The sequence below is a fragment of the Ursus maritimus genome, unplaced genomic scaffold (genome assembly GCF_017311325.1).
Source record: "Ursus maritimus isolate PB19 unplaced genomic scaffold, ASM1731132v1 scaffold_1, whole genome shotgun sequence".
Lineage (NCBI taxonomy): Eukaryota > Metazoa > Chordata > Mammalia > Carnivora > Ursidae > Ursus > Ursus maritimus.
In genome coordinates, this window is record NW_024423343.1 from 20,770,572 (window position 1) to 20,786,662 (window position 16,091).

The window sequence follows — 16,091 nt, forward strand, 5'->3', positions numbered from 1 at the left end:
CCCTTTCTCTCAGGGAGCTTCCCATTCCTCGTCTTCTGCTCCAACACTCCTCGAGAGGCAGCTGTCCGTTTTGTAGGAGAAAGCAGACGGCGTGCTGGGTGATGCCCCCTGGACCATGAAGCAAGGTAAGGACAGAGGCGGAGTTGTTTCTCCGAACGTTGTCACTGATCGACGTAGGGCTGGGGTGCCCAGCAGGACAAGAGCAGAGCATTTTAAAGCCAGACAGATGCTGGTCTAGAGGAGGAATATAAAATTGGAGAGGCTAGAAATGGGGAATATTTACTGTGTACTTAGTATGTGCCCAGCATTTGTGTGGGTGATCGTCCTTCAGCCTGGCAATGCCGGAAGCTATGAACGCAAACCCAGACAGTTGTAGAAACCAGGGCTAAGGGTGGGTAACTTGGCCACAGTCTCAAGACCAGGAAATGGTAGTGGCAAGATCTGGAATGTAGTCAGTCTGATTCTGGGCTCAGCTCTTATTTCTGACATTCGGTGGAAATTCAATTCTAGGCGAAGAGGGATGGAAAGGAGTTGTGAAACCACCGACTGCCCAGACTCTGCAGATGCACGAAGCCCTGATGACAAAACTGAAATTCCAGATCTGTACGCTTTCCTCCCTGCCTCTCGAGCTCCCACGAGCGCCCGCCTTGGGCCAGTGGTCAACATGGCAGGACAGCAGCGCCTTTTCGGGGCACTCGCCAACGCCCTGGTGCGGGGACAGCGCAGGGCGGTGAGGGGTGTGGCATGCCTGCCCAGCAGACCCTGGGGATGGAGGTCCCGGAGAGGCCTGGGTGTGATGCTGGCAGGTATGGCGGCAGCTCTATCCAGAGACCTCTGCAAAATCTCGCTCTCTGAGGCCTGAAAGTGACTGACACTGGCTTACTTCAACGAATGGACTTTAAATCTCAAAGCCACCAATTACCATACATTCAGCAAAATGGAAGTCTAGAAGGGCAGGGCAACTTCTCTAAGTTTAAAGAGCTAGTAAATGAAGGACCTGGGTCACAGAAGCCTCTGGTTGGCTAAGCGTTCTCTTTTCACCTTCTTCCCTGCTTTGAATGGGAACAAGAGGAGAGAAAGGTGACAAGAACTGCGGTCTTCCCCGAGATGTTCTGGAGGCACAGAATCACTGGCAGCCAGACTTTCTGTAAGTGGAGAAAATAAAGCCTGATTTTCAGCCATTGTCAGCTGGTATTCCCATTACGTACAGCCCGAAGTTCTCCAGACTGTTCTGCAAAGCTCCTATCTGTGCTATGATTTCAGGGCAGCGAGGAACAGGTACTCACTCCTAGGAAAAGATTTTGTAACATTTTAATATTGTAAAAATTGGGATATAGACTAAAAAGGCCACTGGGTTTTTTTTTCTTTCTTTCTTAACATAATTAATGGTATTTTGGATTTGAAAAAATACTGTATTTGAAAAGATCCCATGCAATGGACCGCTGGAACCATCAGGCTTCCAGGTCCCCAAAGGTCTTGTCGCTCCCATTGCCTGTCATTTGTCCGAACTGAATGGAGAGTGGGACGGAAGGGTGAGTCTTTATTTCTGGGGACGAGAGTCCACACATCCGAAAACAATCACAGGCCCTAGCAACCCTCCTGCTGCTTTGAGAACAAGGTCCCTTTGAGGTGAAAACTTAAGCCATTTATGCCAAAATATTTATGCTGCTAGTGAGAACACTTTCTCAACCTGTCTTTGAGCCTATGATACATCTTCTGGATACCTGCAGTGGCCTCCAACTTTTGAGAGTATAATTTGATGCTTGAAAACAGTGAAAGGTTACTTCTGGCCAAACCCTGTGACTAAGGATCAAAGCAATGCAGGTGGTTTGCTCTAAGAGGGTGACTAAAACGAGCACGTGGAGTCCCGAGATCGCTTGGAAGAACAGCAGAGTCTAGCCCTTTGCTTCTTTCTAAGTCCCCTGCCCACTACCACTGGCTCTGGACAGTCTGCAGGCAGAGTTTGCTCCTAAGTGTCTCAGCTCCGTCCACCTGCCAGACCTGGAGCCACAGCTATCTTGGTTTGGAATTATTATTATTCTTTAATTTTTTATTTAAATTCAATTTAGTTAACATATAGTGTATTATTAGTTTCAGGGGTAGAATGTAGTGATTCATCAGTGCATAGAACACCCAGTGCTCATCACAGCACATGCCCTCCTTAATGCCCACTACCCAGTTACCCCATCCCCCGCCCTCCCCAGCAACCCTGTTTGTTCCCTTCGGTTTGAGTCTCTTATAGTTTGCCTCCCTGTTTTTATCTTATGTTTCCTTCCCTTCCCCTATGTTCATGTTTGTTAAATTCCACATGAGTGAAATCATATGGTATTTGTCTTTCTCTGATTTATTTCGCTTAGCATAATATCCTCCAGTTCCATCCATGTCATTGCCAAGTGGCAAGATTTTTCTTTTGCTGGCTGCGTAATATTCCATCATATATATACACTACATTTTCTTTATCCACTCATCTGTCCATGAGCATCTGGGCTCTTTCCATAGTTTAGCTATTGTGGACGTTGCTGCCATAAACACGGGTGTATGTTCCCCTTTTAATCACTATGTCTGTATCCTTTGGGTAAATACCTAGTAGTGCAATTGCTGGGTTGTAGGGTAGCTCTATTTTTAACTTTTTGAGGAACCTCCATACTTTTTTCCAAAGTGGCTGCACCGGCTTGCAATTCCACCAACAGTGTAAGAGGGTTCCCCTTTCTCCACATCCTCTCCAACATCTGTTGTTTCCTGACTTGTTAATGGTTTAGAATTATTTTTCTTCTTTTATTAAAAAAAAAAAAAAAGCCAGAAGTAGACTGGTATTTCTATGTCACTTCTCACTGATCTCATTCCTCAGCTTTTTGTCTGGTCCAGATAGACTCTCATCTTCTCAGAAGTGAGTACACTCGGTTCCACTCATCTCATGTGGCAAACACTGTGACACAGGCCACAGGAAGTCAGGGTTGACAGACATGGTTCTTGGGTGTTGCAGAAATGACGGGTCACACCTGGGCAACTTCTGTTGGTTTTTTCCAACCCCTATCAGACATTCCCAGGTGGGGCTGGGGGTTCGTATGACCTGGTAACAGAAATGCCCCGTGACTCCCTTTTACCCCCACCCTCTGCCAACTTGTCATGCAAACGGGTAAGAAATGAACAGTATATACTTTCTAACCTTTTTACCGGGATTGTGATACAGAAAAGTCACATACATACTCCGTAAGATTGTCTAGATTTGCCAGGAATTTACCACGCCCCTCCCTCTGCCTCTGAGCAACACTGTTTCTAATCCAAGCAGGCAGACCAGCAGAGAAGGGAAAGGAATCTCCTTCCCGTTTTCAGAATCCCTGGAGATCCCTCACAGGGGTAGACTCTTCCCACTAGGACAGACACAGCACCGTGTGAAATACACAAAAGCACGTGGCCACGTGGACTATGTGTGTGCATCTTTGATGAGCTGTAGGATCCTGCCCCTATTTCCCCCAGTTAAAGAAATTCACACGCAACAGCTTGGAATGCAACTTTAAAATTATGAGCAACAACAAATGTGTCACACGCGCTACCCTTTTGTGCTTTCCTTGCCAAGCTGTTATGTTCAGTTACTTTTAAGAACAGAGTTCATTTGTGTTCTCACTTCTGAAAAGGGAGTTACAGCTATTTGACTTTGGCCACAGAAGCGAGGCGTGGGGGTGTGGGGGCCGTGTCGTTACCTGAGGAGGAGCTGGGTTACCGGCACCTACATGCGACAGATTTCAGGCTTAAACCTTAAGGAATCCATGTCACCCAGAGCTGACTCGACTCCCCATGGTCAGCCTGTTTCCCCCCTGCCTTCCCTGAAGCAGGTCAGAGTTCACAGCACACGTGCAAGCCCTGAAACAACCAACTCCAAACACACTCTGAAGTGTGTATGCCACTGAATGCGGCGCGGAGACGGAGGAGTCACTCGCACCCCGCACAGGACGGAACTACTACAATGCCTTAGAGGCATCTGTGCTTCCCTCATCCCAGCAGCCCCCTTCCCTGCCAGCTGGCCAACCTCTCTTCTTCCTCTTCACCCACCTCTGCCTCTAAAACTCCCCCCTCATTTATAACATGTTCATCCAAAAAAAGGGGTGGCAATCGGCCAGAACACGACCACTGCCATGTCTGGTTCCTCAAGCTTCCCCCACGGTGTCATCTTCCTCCTACATGTCTCTCCCCACCCTGCTGTCCCTCCGTGTGCTCACGGATCCTCACACTAGCCCTGTAAGGGCTTCCGTCATTCCCCGCACGCTGAAACGGTAAGAACGCAGAGAGAAAACCAGAGGCTCACCCAAGCTAAGACATGATACCAGACCCTCCCTCTAGGGCTGGTCGGAGCCCTTATACACCCACGATGCTTCCGAGCAAAGGAAGCGCGGCCTGGGAAATGGAAACTGCAAGGCTGGGCGTGACGCATGCGCCTTGGCTGCCTCTTCTCTACCCTGGGCAGCACCTGCTCCGTTCCCATTATTCAAGCAGCCCCTGCAAAGCCGTCGGTATGAACCTCCCTTTGACTGAGAAGATCCTTTCTTCTCCTAGGCCATCCTGCCCACAGAGGAAATACAAGTGACTCCATTATCCTGTTGCTTACAGAGGTTAAGGGACTTGCTAAGGCCACAGAGCTGTCAAGTGTTACTGACATTAGGATTTAATAAACCTAGGAGCATCGGACATCCAGCACTATCGAAGCACTATGGCATGATGTCCCTCTAAAGAACAGAAGGACAGCGAGTCTGGAATTCGGTTCCGATGAAGAAAAGAGGTGTTTCTCTCCTTTCCAAGGTGACCACGGGAAGCCAACACTACCTAAGCAGGGATTATAACTGCTGATTAGGTGGACTGGCCTACATGGAGGTGTCAGCGTAGGCGGGAGGAGGACTTCCAAATGTGACTGGTGACTGGGTCGTGTTTATTGGGGTCATTAAACCCCTAATCGGTTATATGTCCACTAACCTCCATAGGCATTTCTACTTCGGCTCCATGGTGCCGGCCAGACAAGAAAGCCGAGGCCTACTCTTTCTGAGAGTTCTTGCTCTGTCCCAGGCCTGGCAGCCAGCTCGGGCAAGACCTGGATGTAGGAAGTGGACTATAAACTGAAGCCCTGAGCTTTCTGTGCTGGATTCAACTTTGCCGTCTGTTTCTTGTAGTGAATTCCAGCAGGGCATTAACAGGAAAGGGGTACTTGGCAAGGCAGGAAGATCTGGCCATTCCTTGGGCCCTGGTTTTGATACTAACTTAATATGGTCAAAATCTAGGGGGACAATATAATCTATGATCCCTATCAGGAGGCCACTCAGAGTGAAAGAGGGCATTATTAATCATGCCAGGACAATAATGCCCAAGTAAACTGGGACACATGGTCACATTATCAAAACCATCAACGTTTACCCCCAGGTCCTAACCCCCTACCTTGATCACATAGAAACCGTAATTTTCATGTAGTAACTAGAAAGAAAGCCTAAGTCCAATAGCAACAGATAATTATGAAACTTAGCGCTGCTATATTCAAGGTTCTAAAAGAAAAAAGACAAATGAAGACAGGAAGGCGGACCTACTGATAAGTTCGCCTGTACCCTCTATTTTGGGTTTTCATAATACCGTGAGGCTTTATTTGTATACAGCATTTTGCAGTTTACGAAGTATGCTCACAGGCATGTTCTTCCGTAACAAGCCTGGAAGGCAGGGGATACTCTGGGCGCACTGACAAAGGCCACACAGCACGCAGCAGAGGCAGGACCGATTTCCGGGTCTGGGCTAGCCCAGTGTCCTTTCCCACTCACACTGCGTCCCCTCCGGGCAGCTGCTCTGAGCCACCAGCCTGTGCTCTGAACCTAGAATCCGGGAGCAAAGGGGCCAATGGGAGGCAGTGGACCAAACAGATTATCTGTCGCTTGGATCAAATCAGCTGCAAAGACAATCATCACCAACTTACATACTCGAAACAGAAATACATACGTGTGCATTTATTTTCAAAACCATCAGGGACGAGGTTAAAAAACTGCCCATTCTCAACATGGTTTTCTAAATAATTTTCCAAGATTCTGATTTTATATGTAAATTAATTGGCAAAGAATCAGATGCTAAGATTCAAAAGTGGTTCTTAACAGGGGCAGCACGTTCCCTTGAGGGGGCACGTGGGTTGTGACGGAGGGATAGCGGGGAGTCCCCTCCTTTATCTCCACCTCCTCTGTAAGTCAATACATGTGAGTGGCACATTAGACCAAAGGTGACAGGGATGACAGTCTGTGACTTCCGACTCCCATACAAACCCACCAGCTTCAGAGGCCTAGCCGTGGCTGGCGGATGATAACGTGCTATTGCTTGCTGCTCTCCCAGGTCACAGTTGGCAGAACACCTGGGAGGTCTACAGATCTGCAAACCTCATTTCAGGGAAAGAGGACCTTGGTGTGCTCATCCGAAACATCACACATGCCCTTACTCACAAGAGCGTGGCTCCGACCAAGTCCACGCAGCCCGTATACTGTGCCTACGGGAAATGGATTCAGAAACCGCATGGCTAATCCAATCCTTTCTCTCCCTAGCGTGGTAAACTCACTTCTGTCTTTAGGTATTCAGATAATTTAGGTAAAAGTGGGGTTGGAGAAGCACGGATAATCCCACTATGCCCAACACAAATCAGAAAGTATCAGAAGATCTAAAGGACTAACTTGATTCCAACTTTTCCCGGCTTGACAGAAGGACTGTCTCCAAGAGGGAACTTCACAACCTGCCAAAGACTAGGGATACAATCTTATCAGGCCACACGCACTGAACTCATTCACCCCGCCAGGACGATCTGATGAGCATAATGTACAATTCAGAGTACAAAGCTTTCCCTCTTGATACGAAACGGTTCAGTTCTGTCCAAGTCACAAACCATCAAACTAGACAGGAAGATACGGACGGCGTCCTTCATGGGGGTTGCTTTAAATGGGCACCTGGCTATCAAGATTGACTAAGGTCGGGGCGCCTGGGTGGCTCAGCTGGCTAAGCGGCTGTCTTCGGCTCAGGTCATGGTCCCAGGGTCCTGGGATCGAGCCCCACATCGGGCTCCTTGCTCAGTGGGGAGCCTGCTTTTCCCTCTCCCTCTGCTGCTCCCCCTGCTTGTGCTGTCAAATAAATAAATAAAATCTTAAAAAAAAAAGATTAATAGGTGTGCACAGTATTGAGGGGATGTCCTAGAGGCCCACAGTAAACCACTCCTCTCTCAACTCAGCTGACTGAACGACGTTCTGTTGTGGAGGGCCGTTTTCAAGCAATGCATAGTGCATCTCTAATTCCCAGCACAACACTGAAAAATTCTTTTGCGGACAATTCACAATGAGTGGCAATCCATTTATTGATACCCACATTCAGCCATTTATACCTTTAATATTACCTTTGCAAAACAAAGGGAGGCAGTGACTGTTTATGGGGGTGCAGAGGATATTGGAGACTGGGTACTATGGGCTTTGGGACACCAGGGAAGGAGTCAGAACTCGGGGAAGGAATGAGGTCTGGGGAAACAAAGCATTTTGCTGTTTTCTTATTTTAAGAAAGGAAACCTCACCAAGCCAGAGAGGAAAGGAGACTCAGGTAGAAATGGAAAAGAATGGGAAATTACGGAAGAAGTGTTTTGAACACAAGCACACATTCTCTGTGAGACCGCTACGTAGGCAGGAATGAAATGATAAACTGTTAACTACTGGGGGTAAATCTCTCCATTTTGTTTTCTTTTCTTTTTTAGGATTTGCTGATATGTCAGAGGCTGGGCCAAAGGGTGTCTCTTCTTCATGAGAACACCACCATAGCTCAGTACGCAGGGAAGCGGTGCTCCCCTCCCACCTGCTTAAGGAAAACCACCTACACGCAGTTGACTAATGTAAGGACTAAAAGGCTTAAGTAAAAAGAGAAAGAGTCAGCCCTTAGCCATGATTTCCCAAACCCACCTTTCTGCTGGTAAGAAGCTAGCGCCGTTTGATCAGCATAGTTGTGACTGCAGCTGGGGGATCCGACAGAGGACGCTGCCTCTGGGGGAGGACTGAGAAACTCACCAATGACGTGCCATAGTTCTGGACAAGACGGCGTCCCAAGGGCCGCAATCCTCACCAAGATACCAGGTCAGGTGGAAATCTATTTTCCAGAAACTTCAAAGCACGTGCATAATACTGAGATCAATAAAGACCACAAAACAAGTAATACACCGATGAGAAAATAAGAGGGATTCTTTATAAACGTGTATGGAATCGAAATTCTCCCTTACATATGTATATATTCATTCCAGAGAATTAGGAGATTCACTTCCACATAACCTACAGGGACCATCTCCAGAGCTTCCCATTCCCGTTGAATGGCCTCCTCTGGATAGAACTCCCAGCGTGACAGCGATGGCAACTCTCACAGATTCCCCGCACAGCCACGACCTAGATCAAGTCCAGCTGTGAACGAGAAGAACATTTTTAGAAGGGAACCAACTCTAGACCACTGCTTCTCTGGTGGGAGACAGTTTAATGACAACGGTTCTCTTCACCGGTGGCGTAGCTGGACTTGTACACTGAGTCACTGCTAACTACTGTTGGCGTTAAATACCAGGTATCATTTCAACACCAAGAACTTCGCCACAAAAAGACCAAAAGTGTTTACTGGGATCAGCTGTCACGTGAAGCTTACAGGCAGGAAGTCTCCACACATGAAAGACGGATACAGAGCCAACACTTACCCAGCCTTCCAGGCATCCAGACGTAGTGTGAGGAGGTCCAGAAACCCCCAAATGCCTATCAGCCGATTTTGTTTACATTAAGTTAATTGAGAACATTCAAGAATTAGGCTTCTGAAAGGCTGTTTTTATTTGTCAACCCACACAAATTGCATGTTGTATTGCTTATCTGGGTTGAGAGCAATTTCAGTAAATTATGACATTTTGCTACTAAAGGAATGGCCTCGCCAGCTCTTTTCAGTCCTTCACAGGAGAGGATTAAACTGAACGAACAATGTGAGACCAGAGAGCACGGGAATTTCCATTATGAAATTACCTATCTGATTAAATTTACAATGGCAATAAATAATAGTGGAGGGAGCTTCTGGTGTGTCAGCAATTAAAACTCAAATAAGAAACACGTCTACGATAAGCAGCGCTGTGGCTGTATTTACAGCTCGGGCCATTTCGATCTGGAGAGCACCTGGTATATGTTAAAAGCACTTACTAAATCATCCACGTCACCACCTTCTGCAAATACGGCTGCTGTGTCTTCACTTGGATTTTCTTTAGGGGCCAGAAACTGTGAACAGAAAGTCAGGGACACCACAATGACACTTTTGCCCCTTTGGATGGAGAGCACGGTCTGCTGGCAGCGCCACAGGCAGATCTAAGGAGGCTTGCTTCACAAAGTCTCACTGCAGTGGTCCCAAACAAACATCATCTGGACGCACACTCCTTGCTCCGGCCCCGGAAGAGAGGACTGATCTTGAAGTTGAACGGCCCACATTCAGCAGTCACCAAGAGAAAGTTCTTGTGAAGAGGGAGGAAACGACATGGCTTGCCAAGGCAGTGACCCCACGGAAGGTTCCATGTCAGGAGCAGAGGACACCCGATATTCCCGTTTCTATTTCCACAGGGGATATGTGTGCTCATTAGGGTTAAGAAAAGAACCCGACTGCCCAAACCAGTATGTCTTGGTCTCTCCTGAAAGGAGCATAAGAATCAAGCGTTTGAACTCAACAATTAGAATCTCATTCCTCAACTCTACGGAGGACAAAAGGAAGACTTCCTGTAAATGATGTGAAACACAAAAATGGGTGAGCTTGGGAGGCTGGGCAATTCCTTTTCTGGAAATCCTTCAACAGTGTTAGAAAACGTCTGAAAATGAAAGGAGGATTAGAAAGCTCCTAGTGCATGCCTCTCCTTGGCATTAGTATTCTAGACTCGGGGCATCTAAAAGGCAGATGCACAGAAAAGCAAAGGCCTTGAACTGAAGTCTGCAAGGATCTAGGGATGAAATTCAGATTTTAAAAGGGTACTGGGTGCCCTCGAAAATCATCTGAACACCCCGCTCTCTGTCCTGTCCCTCTAGGGAACAGCAGCGGGGACTCCTTTCCTCACGGCATGAGGAAGCTGCGTCCAAGAGCTAGGTTTTGCCCACCACTCATCTAACACCAGAAGGCGACCCATCTTCTGGTATGGTACGTACTTGAAATGGCAGCAGAGCCAAGCCTGCAGGAGTGTTTTTAAAGGGGGAGATGGAAGGTGGGCCATCCCTCTCCCTGTCAGCATTCCTCAGGGTCTGTGTCCACTGAGCATGCACACATGGAGCGAGCCTTCCAGCCCCTTCTGTTCTCCCACGGCTGCCTCCACCCAGGATAGAAAGGTATTGTTCTACTTCTCTCACTACCTCACCATGAAAACATGGCAAGAACTGCTTTCCCTATACATTCCTGTTATGGTACAATGGACACCACTGACGCCCCTGAAACGTAAGATTTACAAATAGGCTAAAATAGGTCTTTTTGACAAACCATGTACTAAAGTCACTCTTAAACATTAGGCTGTGTGCAGCAAGTCTCAGGAAGCCAATGCTGCAGGTCCTTCCACCCGTGTCCAGAAACTCACGCACACAGGTAACGAGAGGCAACAGGGGAGGCTGCACTGGCAGAACTGCAACGGTAGACGTGGCCATGACAGTTTGCCTGTGACTCAGCTTCCCTCCTGGACTTCGTTTTCCCTCAGTCAAAACCACTTCACCATTCATTAACTTCAGTTTTGACTGAGAGAGTAAGGAATTTATCTTCTTCTAAGGACATTTATGGATCTCTCCATAGCCCCCTGTTGACCTTAAATTGGACCACGCCCAATGCTAGGACTCAATGGTATGAGAGACCAGAAACGCTAGCAAGGGGCGGGGCGGGGGGGGGGGGCGGTGACATGACAGTCTGCAACAGAACCGTAACGGAGCTTCTGTAGCACTAATTCTATGTCTTTACGTTGGCTGATTATTAATAACGACATCTGAGGGCCAAGTACAGATAAATTATTCACACGTGTATCTGCATGTGGTGTATATCTAAGGATTAAACTCTGCCCTACCCTGGATTCCAAGATATCTAGGATTACCCCAGATTATGATTCTATCATTAAAAGTGGTTTTTCCTTTGTTCTTCTCCTCTTCTACTCATTCCATGAACCTGCACGACTTTCCCTACACTAGAAATGCACTTGGCTCAAAGGTAAGACCTACCCAGGTTGGGTGAAAAGAATTAGAAGTAGAGCTGCGTCTTGCCAGAAACCTCTGCAGGGCCACAAATGATGAGCACCTTCCAAAGACCAAGGAACCCCCGGGCTCAGCAGTGCGGCATCCACGACACCCTCTTTCACCCTTAGTAAGCGGCTGCGTGGCAGGCACTTCCGAATCTAGGAAACCCCTGATGTTCTCTGGCACACGGCCCCCAAGTCCGCCCGCTCCTCACCCGCACAGCCCCTTTCACAGTGCGATTACCAGATAAATGAGGGCAGGGCTGTCTGCCCAGTGTGACCACGCTACATACAATGAAACACAAATGGCACATCTTGGCAGTGAGGCCAAGTTCCCAGGAAGAGAGCAGCAGCACAAGCAAACTTTCACTTCCATCAAGTGCTAACATCTGCAAGTGATTTTCCTGACAGATCTGCTTCATACTTCTGCGTAAGCAAATGATGGCTAAGAGCTGGGCCATCATCCATTATCTCCCCAAAGCCCCAGGCAAGGCTGATCCCTTCCACATATCACTCCTCTTCATCAGAGTTTTTAACTGCAAGTAATTTGCAGGCTGTGCAGTGTGACGGGAAGCTAGAGATATGGCACAGAATCCAATGATTGGCCTGCTTTCTCCATAAAAGCAACAGATCCTCCGAAAGCAGCAGGAAGGGGCAGGAGCCAACTCTCATCTTTTCTTGGGTTCTTTCCCTCTGCAATGCTCAGAAGCCGAGAACAAACAGAAAGGACACTTGTGTGACACACTCCTCCTTCCTCAAACCACCAGGATTTACTTGGGGATACCAAGAAAGNNNGTCCTTACTTGGAGAGCTTTATGAAATGGATAAACTATTACTTTGCAAGCACACTGAAATACAATTATGGCCACAAGCAGAGAAATGGAGTCAATAACGCCTGTATAGAAACTTCCAGTCTAATCTCTCCATAAGACTAAACACTAACAATCAGCTTGTGCTCAGACCCTTACCAATCCCTGAATTAAAATCACATGGCTTCCACTAGGCTGACTCCAACACTATCAGAGGATTCCAAAGACTCATCCATAATTCAGACATATAAAAGCATCAGGAAAAACAAGTCTGTTTGCATGTATTTTGTCTAAAAGGACATATGTCTAAGTTCAATGTGCCCTGTATCTTATATCGTGCCATAAAGGCAATATCGCACAGCAGAGAAATCCTACAACCTAACGTGGGAGAACAGAACCCTAACCTTAGCTCTGTTAGTCCCTCAGTAACCCTGGACAAGCCGCATGACCTTTCTATAACTAACAAACTGAGACTACTGCTACTACTCACCTTGTCTATCTCGTGGGGTTGTAGCGAGTCTCAGATGAAATAAAGTATGCAAACTTGCTTTGTCATATTGTAGGTTGTATGTTCTACCTCCTAGGAAAATACCCAATACATGTCCACCAAGTGATATGTATAAGAATACCCATAGCATTTTTAGGGGCACCTGGGTGGCTAAGTTAGTTAAGCATCTGATTCTTGATTTCGGCTCAGGTCATGATCTCAGCGTCATGGGATTGAGCCCCATGTCACGCTCGGTGCTCAGCATGGAGTCTGCTTGAGAGTCTCTCTCTCCCTCCCCCTCTGGCCCTCCCCTGCTCTTTCTCCCTCTAAAACAGATGAATCTTAAAAAAAATGAAAGAGTATTCAGAGCATTTTTAGTCATAATTCCCAAAGTGTGGGGACAATGAAATGCCCGTTGTCAGGAGAATGGATAGATCGTGGTGATGTCAGTACAAGGGAGCACCACATAGCTACAGGGAAGAAGGACAACTCTAAATCACGGATGAATCGAAAGGTTCAGGACAGGCAAAACTACTAAGTGACAGGTGTCAGAAGAGCCGTAACCTCGGGGGCCAGGGGTTTCTGACTGGGAAGGGCACCGGGAAGCTTCCGGAGTGATGTAAATGTCCTGTATTTTGATCTGGGTGGCGGGCGCCCATATATGTGAACATATAAGACTTCATCGGGCTGCGCATTTAAGATCTGTGCATTTATTGTATGTCTAACCTCAACAGAAATTTTAAAATAGTGTATTAAAAGCATCAAGCTCTAAACAAATATGAGGTAAAATTGTGGTACTTTCCTTATTGCTTTTCTTTGAATTAGCGCACAGAACCGCTCCACCAGAGATTTAAGGCAGAGAAGGAAAGCGGGAAAGAGCAAAGGAAAATATCATGGGGTCAACGGGGGACAGTAGTTAAAGAAAACTGTTATCAAGAAATGATTCTTAAACCTTATCTTGTAATGCTTCCCAAGACTTTGGAGATCTTTTATAAACTCACACACAGACAACTGGGTGCACTCTTGTAAGATGGACCTCGAGCATCTTTCCCGTATGTAGATGTGACTGGTGGCATTCTAAGGTGGAGGCGTGGAGAGGTGGTGCCGTGGTGTGGCAGGAGGAGGACTGTCCTAGGACTCCAGGGGTTTTGGTTTAGTCAATTCTGCTGGCCATGAACTTGCCAGGAGACACTGAGCAAGTCAACGTCACCTCTCTAGGCTGAGTCTGTAAAATGGCCAGACTGCTAAACTCCTATCGCCTATGAGGCTTAGGAGGAAAATCAATGTCAACAATAATGAAGGCCAGATTAGGCAGCTAGCAGGAAAACAAGTGCTAAGAAGATACACCCCCTCCCCCAGTTCCTATCAAATGATTAAGATACAGCCTGGCCCCTTGGAATCCTGTCAGGTACAATACTGCAAAGCCACAGGGAGAAGTCCTCTTTCCCCTCTGCGCTCTTACTACGGAGTAAAAGGAATGGAGGACCGGGGGTCAGTCCTAGAATAGGACTCCTGGCCAGGGACTTACTAAGAGATCTCAACCATGCTATTTCACTTCTCGGGGCCCTAAATTTCTTCATCCATAAAATAAGGAGTTTGGACTAGATTAGTGTTTTTCAGTTGTGCTCCTTAAGGTCCCGAGGGTTCTTCCGAGTTCCCTGTGCACAGGTAATGCCAGGCTGCCGCACCCGCCAAGCAGCACCACACTTCTCTGTGCCAAAGATCAGGCTTCCCTGCGAGCTTCAGTTTTAACAATAAAAACTCCAGTAGAAGGTCATCAGAATTCTTTCCAGCTGAATGAAATTATATACAACTTAAGCCACTTCCTCTGCCTTAGTTAAGGACCTGGCTTGTTTTAATTCTTCTAACCCAGGGCTTCCCAGCATCATCATCCACATTTTGGGCCAGATAGTTCTCTGACAGGGGGGCTGTTCTGTTTCCCAACATCCTTGACCTCTGGTCACTAGAAGTCAGTAGCAGCCCCTCCCCCTGTGGTAACCACCAAAATGACTCCAGCCCATGCCAAATGTCTCCCGGGGAGGAAAATCATTCCTGGGGGAGAATCACTGTTCTGACCCTAACACAGGTTAGCAAGAAGAAACTTAGTTAAAAAAGAAAAAAAAGTCTTGGATGGAGATAAACTTCAAATGAAGAATCAGCCTCTCCTAACCTTCCACAAGTCCAGGTGTTTTACTGATGGTGGCCTGAGGTGAAGACCCTCCCAGACGCTCCTGGAACATGCCAGGATTAGCCACACGCCACCCGCCCACCCCAGCGCCATGCCCTGAGAAGAGGACACGAGACTCTATGGAGCATCGAGCGCTACTGGGTACGTCTAACAGTAACAAACAGAAACAGAAAAAGTGAAGTGAAAGAGCTGACAGGTTACAGTGACAATAAAAATAAACGTGAAAGAGGGATCACGTTCATGTCCAGGCTTCAAAATGAAATGAGAGCAGTCAGTGAATTTAAAAGAAAGTGGCTATTTAAACTTATGTTGTGGAAGAACTTTCTATTTCTGTAGCAGGACTGACTTACCTAGATTTCTCAGAGTCATAAAATCTACACTTTTTGAGAATACACCAGAGAGCAACGGCTCTCCTTAAGAGGTGCAAGTGTAAGGTTATGATTTAATTTTCATTTGAAATGGACACGCCTGAATAATTATTTCCTTTCAAATCATCATTAAATAAAAATAATTCGACAGCTTGCTAACTTCAGAGAACTTATGTAAGTGTCTCAGAAGACTTGAAATGGGCTGTGAGCACTGCTCTTCAACCTTTGATCACAGTCAGGTTTCCTTAATGGATTATATGGGGCGCGACCACACTCAACACTTCCTTTGACGGCAATATAAATACCATAAATACCGCAGTGCCCCGTCAGAAGAGATGACCCTCCCTGGCCCAGCCGAGGCGTGTCTCTCTCCTGGAAACCACGAGGAGCCAGCTTCTCCGAGCCAGACTCACCCTCACTGATTCTCCCATCATCCCCCATGTGTGCACGTTCTCTTCCACGCTTCTCTCCAAAAACCTACAGGTGCCATTTAAAAACATTTTTAATACAAAGGATTCCATTTCCCCCCTGAAAAACAAAATTAATGTTTTGGGAACAAGAAAGATGGCAAGTTCTCAGAGTTATCTTCGATTACGACCAACTGAAATCAGTTCTGCTGACCCTGGAACCACGCAAGGACACCACCCCAAACCTAGTCATTAACTGGAAGGCCTCTCTGCAGCTGAATGAACACACATTAAGATTCCCCACGATTAGGCTCTGTGCCCTTAAGTTCCAAAGAAGACACTGCCTTTGCAGCACAGAACACGCCTCAGACAATCTGCGAGAAGCACGTCATCCCTTCTTAGATTTCTCTCCTCTCTACTATTCCGGACTCACTTAGCTATGACACCTTTGGTTAAGATGCACTATACTGTGGAGAGGAAAAATACTACCTCTTTTAGATCGCTGCTCTCCTCTTCCTTTCAGAACAGTAACGTACTCACCTCTCAGCTGGATGACAGATTTTTAAAAATGCAATAACGACTGGGGCGCCTGAGTG

General features: G+C 47.0%; 1 protein-coding gene across 1 annotated transcript in view; it reads right to left on the reverse strand.

Annotated features, from left to right (window-relative positions):
- Positions 1-8,192: 8,192 nt before the first annotated feature.
- The window catches only part of XRCC5 (X-ray repair cross complementing 5), a 90,158-nt gene continuing 82,259 nt past the window's right edge, over positions 8,193-16,091 (reverse strand). The window contains exons 20-21 of the mRNA XM_008690489.2: positions 9,195-9,269; positions 8,193-8,429 (exon numbers count right to left, since the gene is read on the reverse strand). Coding sequence (XP_008688711.2) covers positions 8,415-8,429; positions 9,195-9,269 — 90 coding nt within the window. The 3' untranslated portion in view covers positions 8,193-8,414. The remainder of the gene's footprint in view (positions 8,430-9,194; positions 9,270-16,091) is intronic.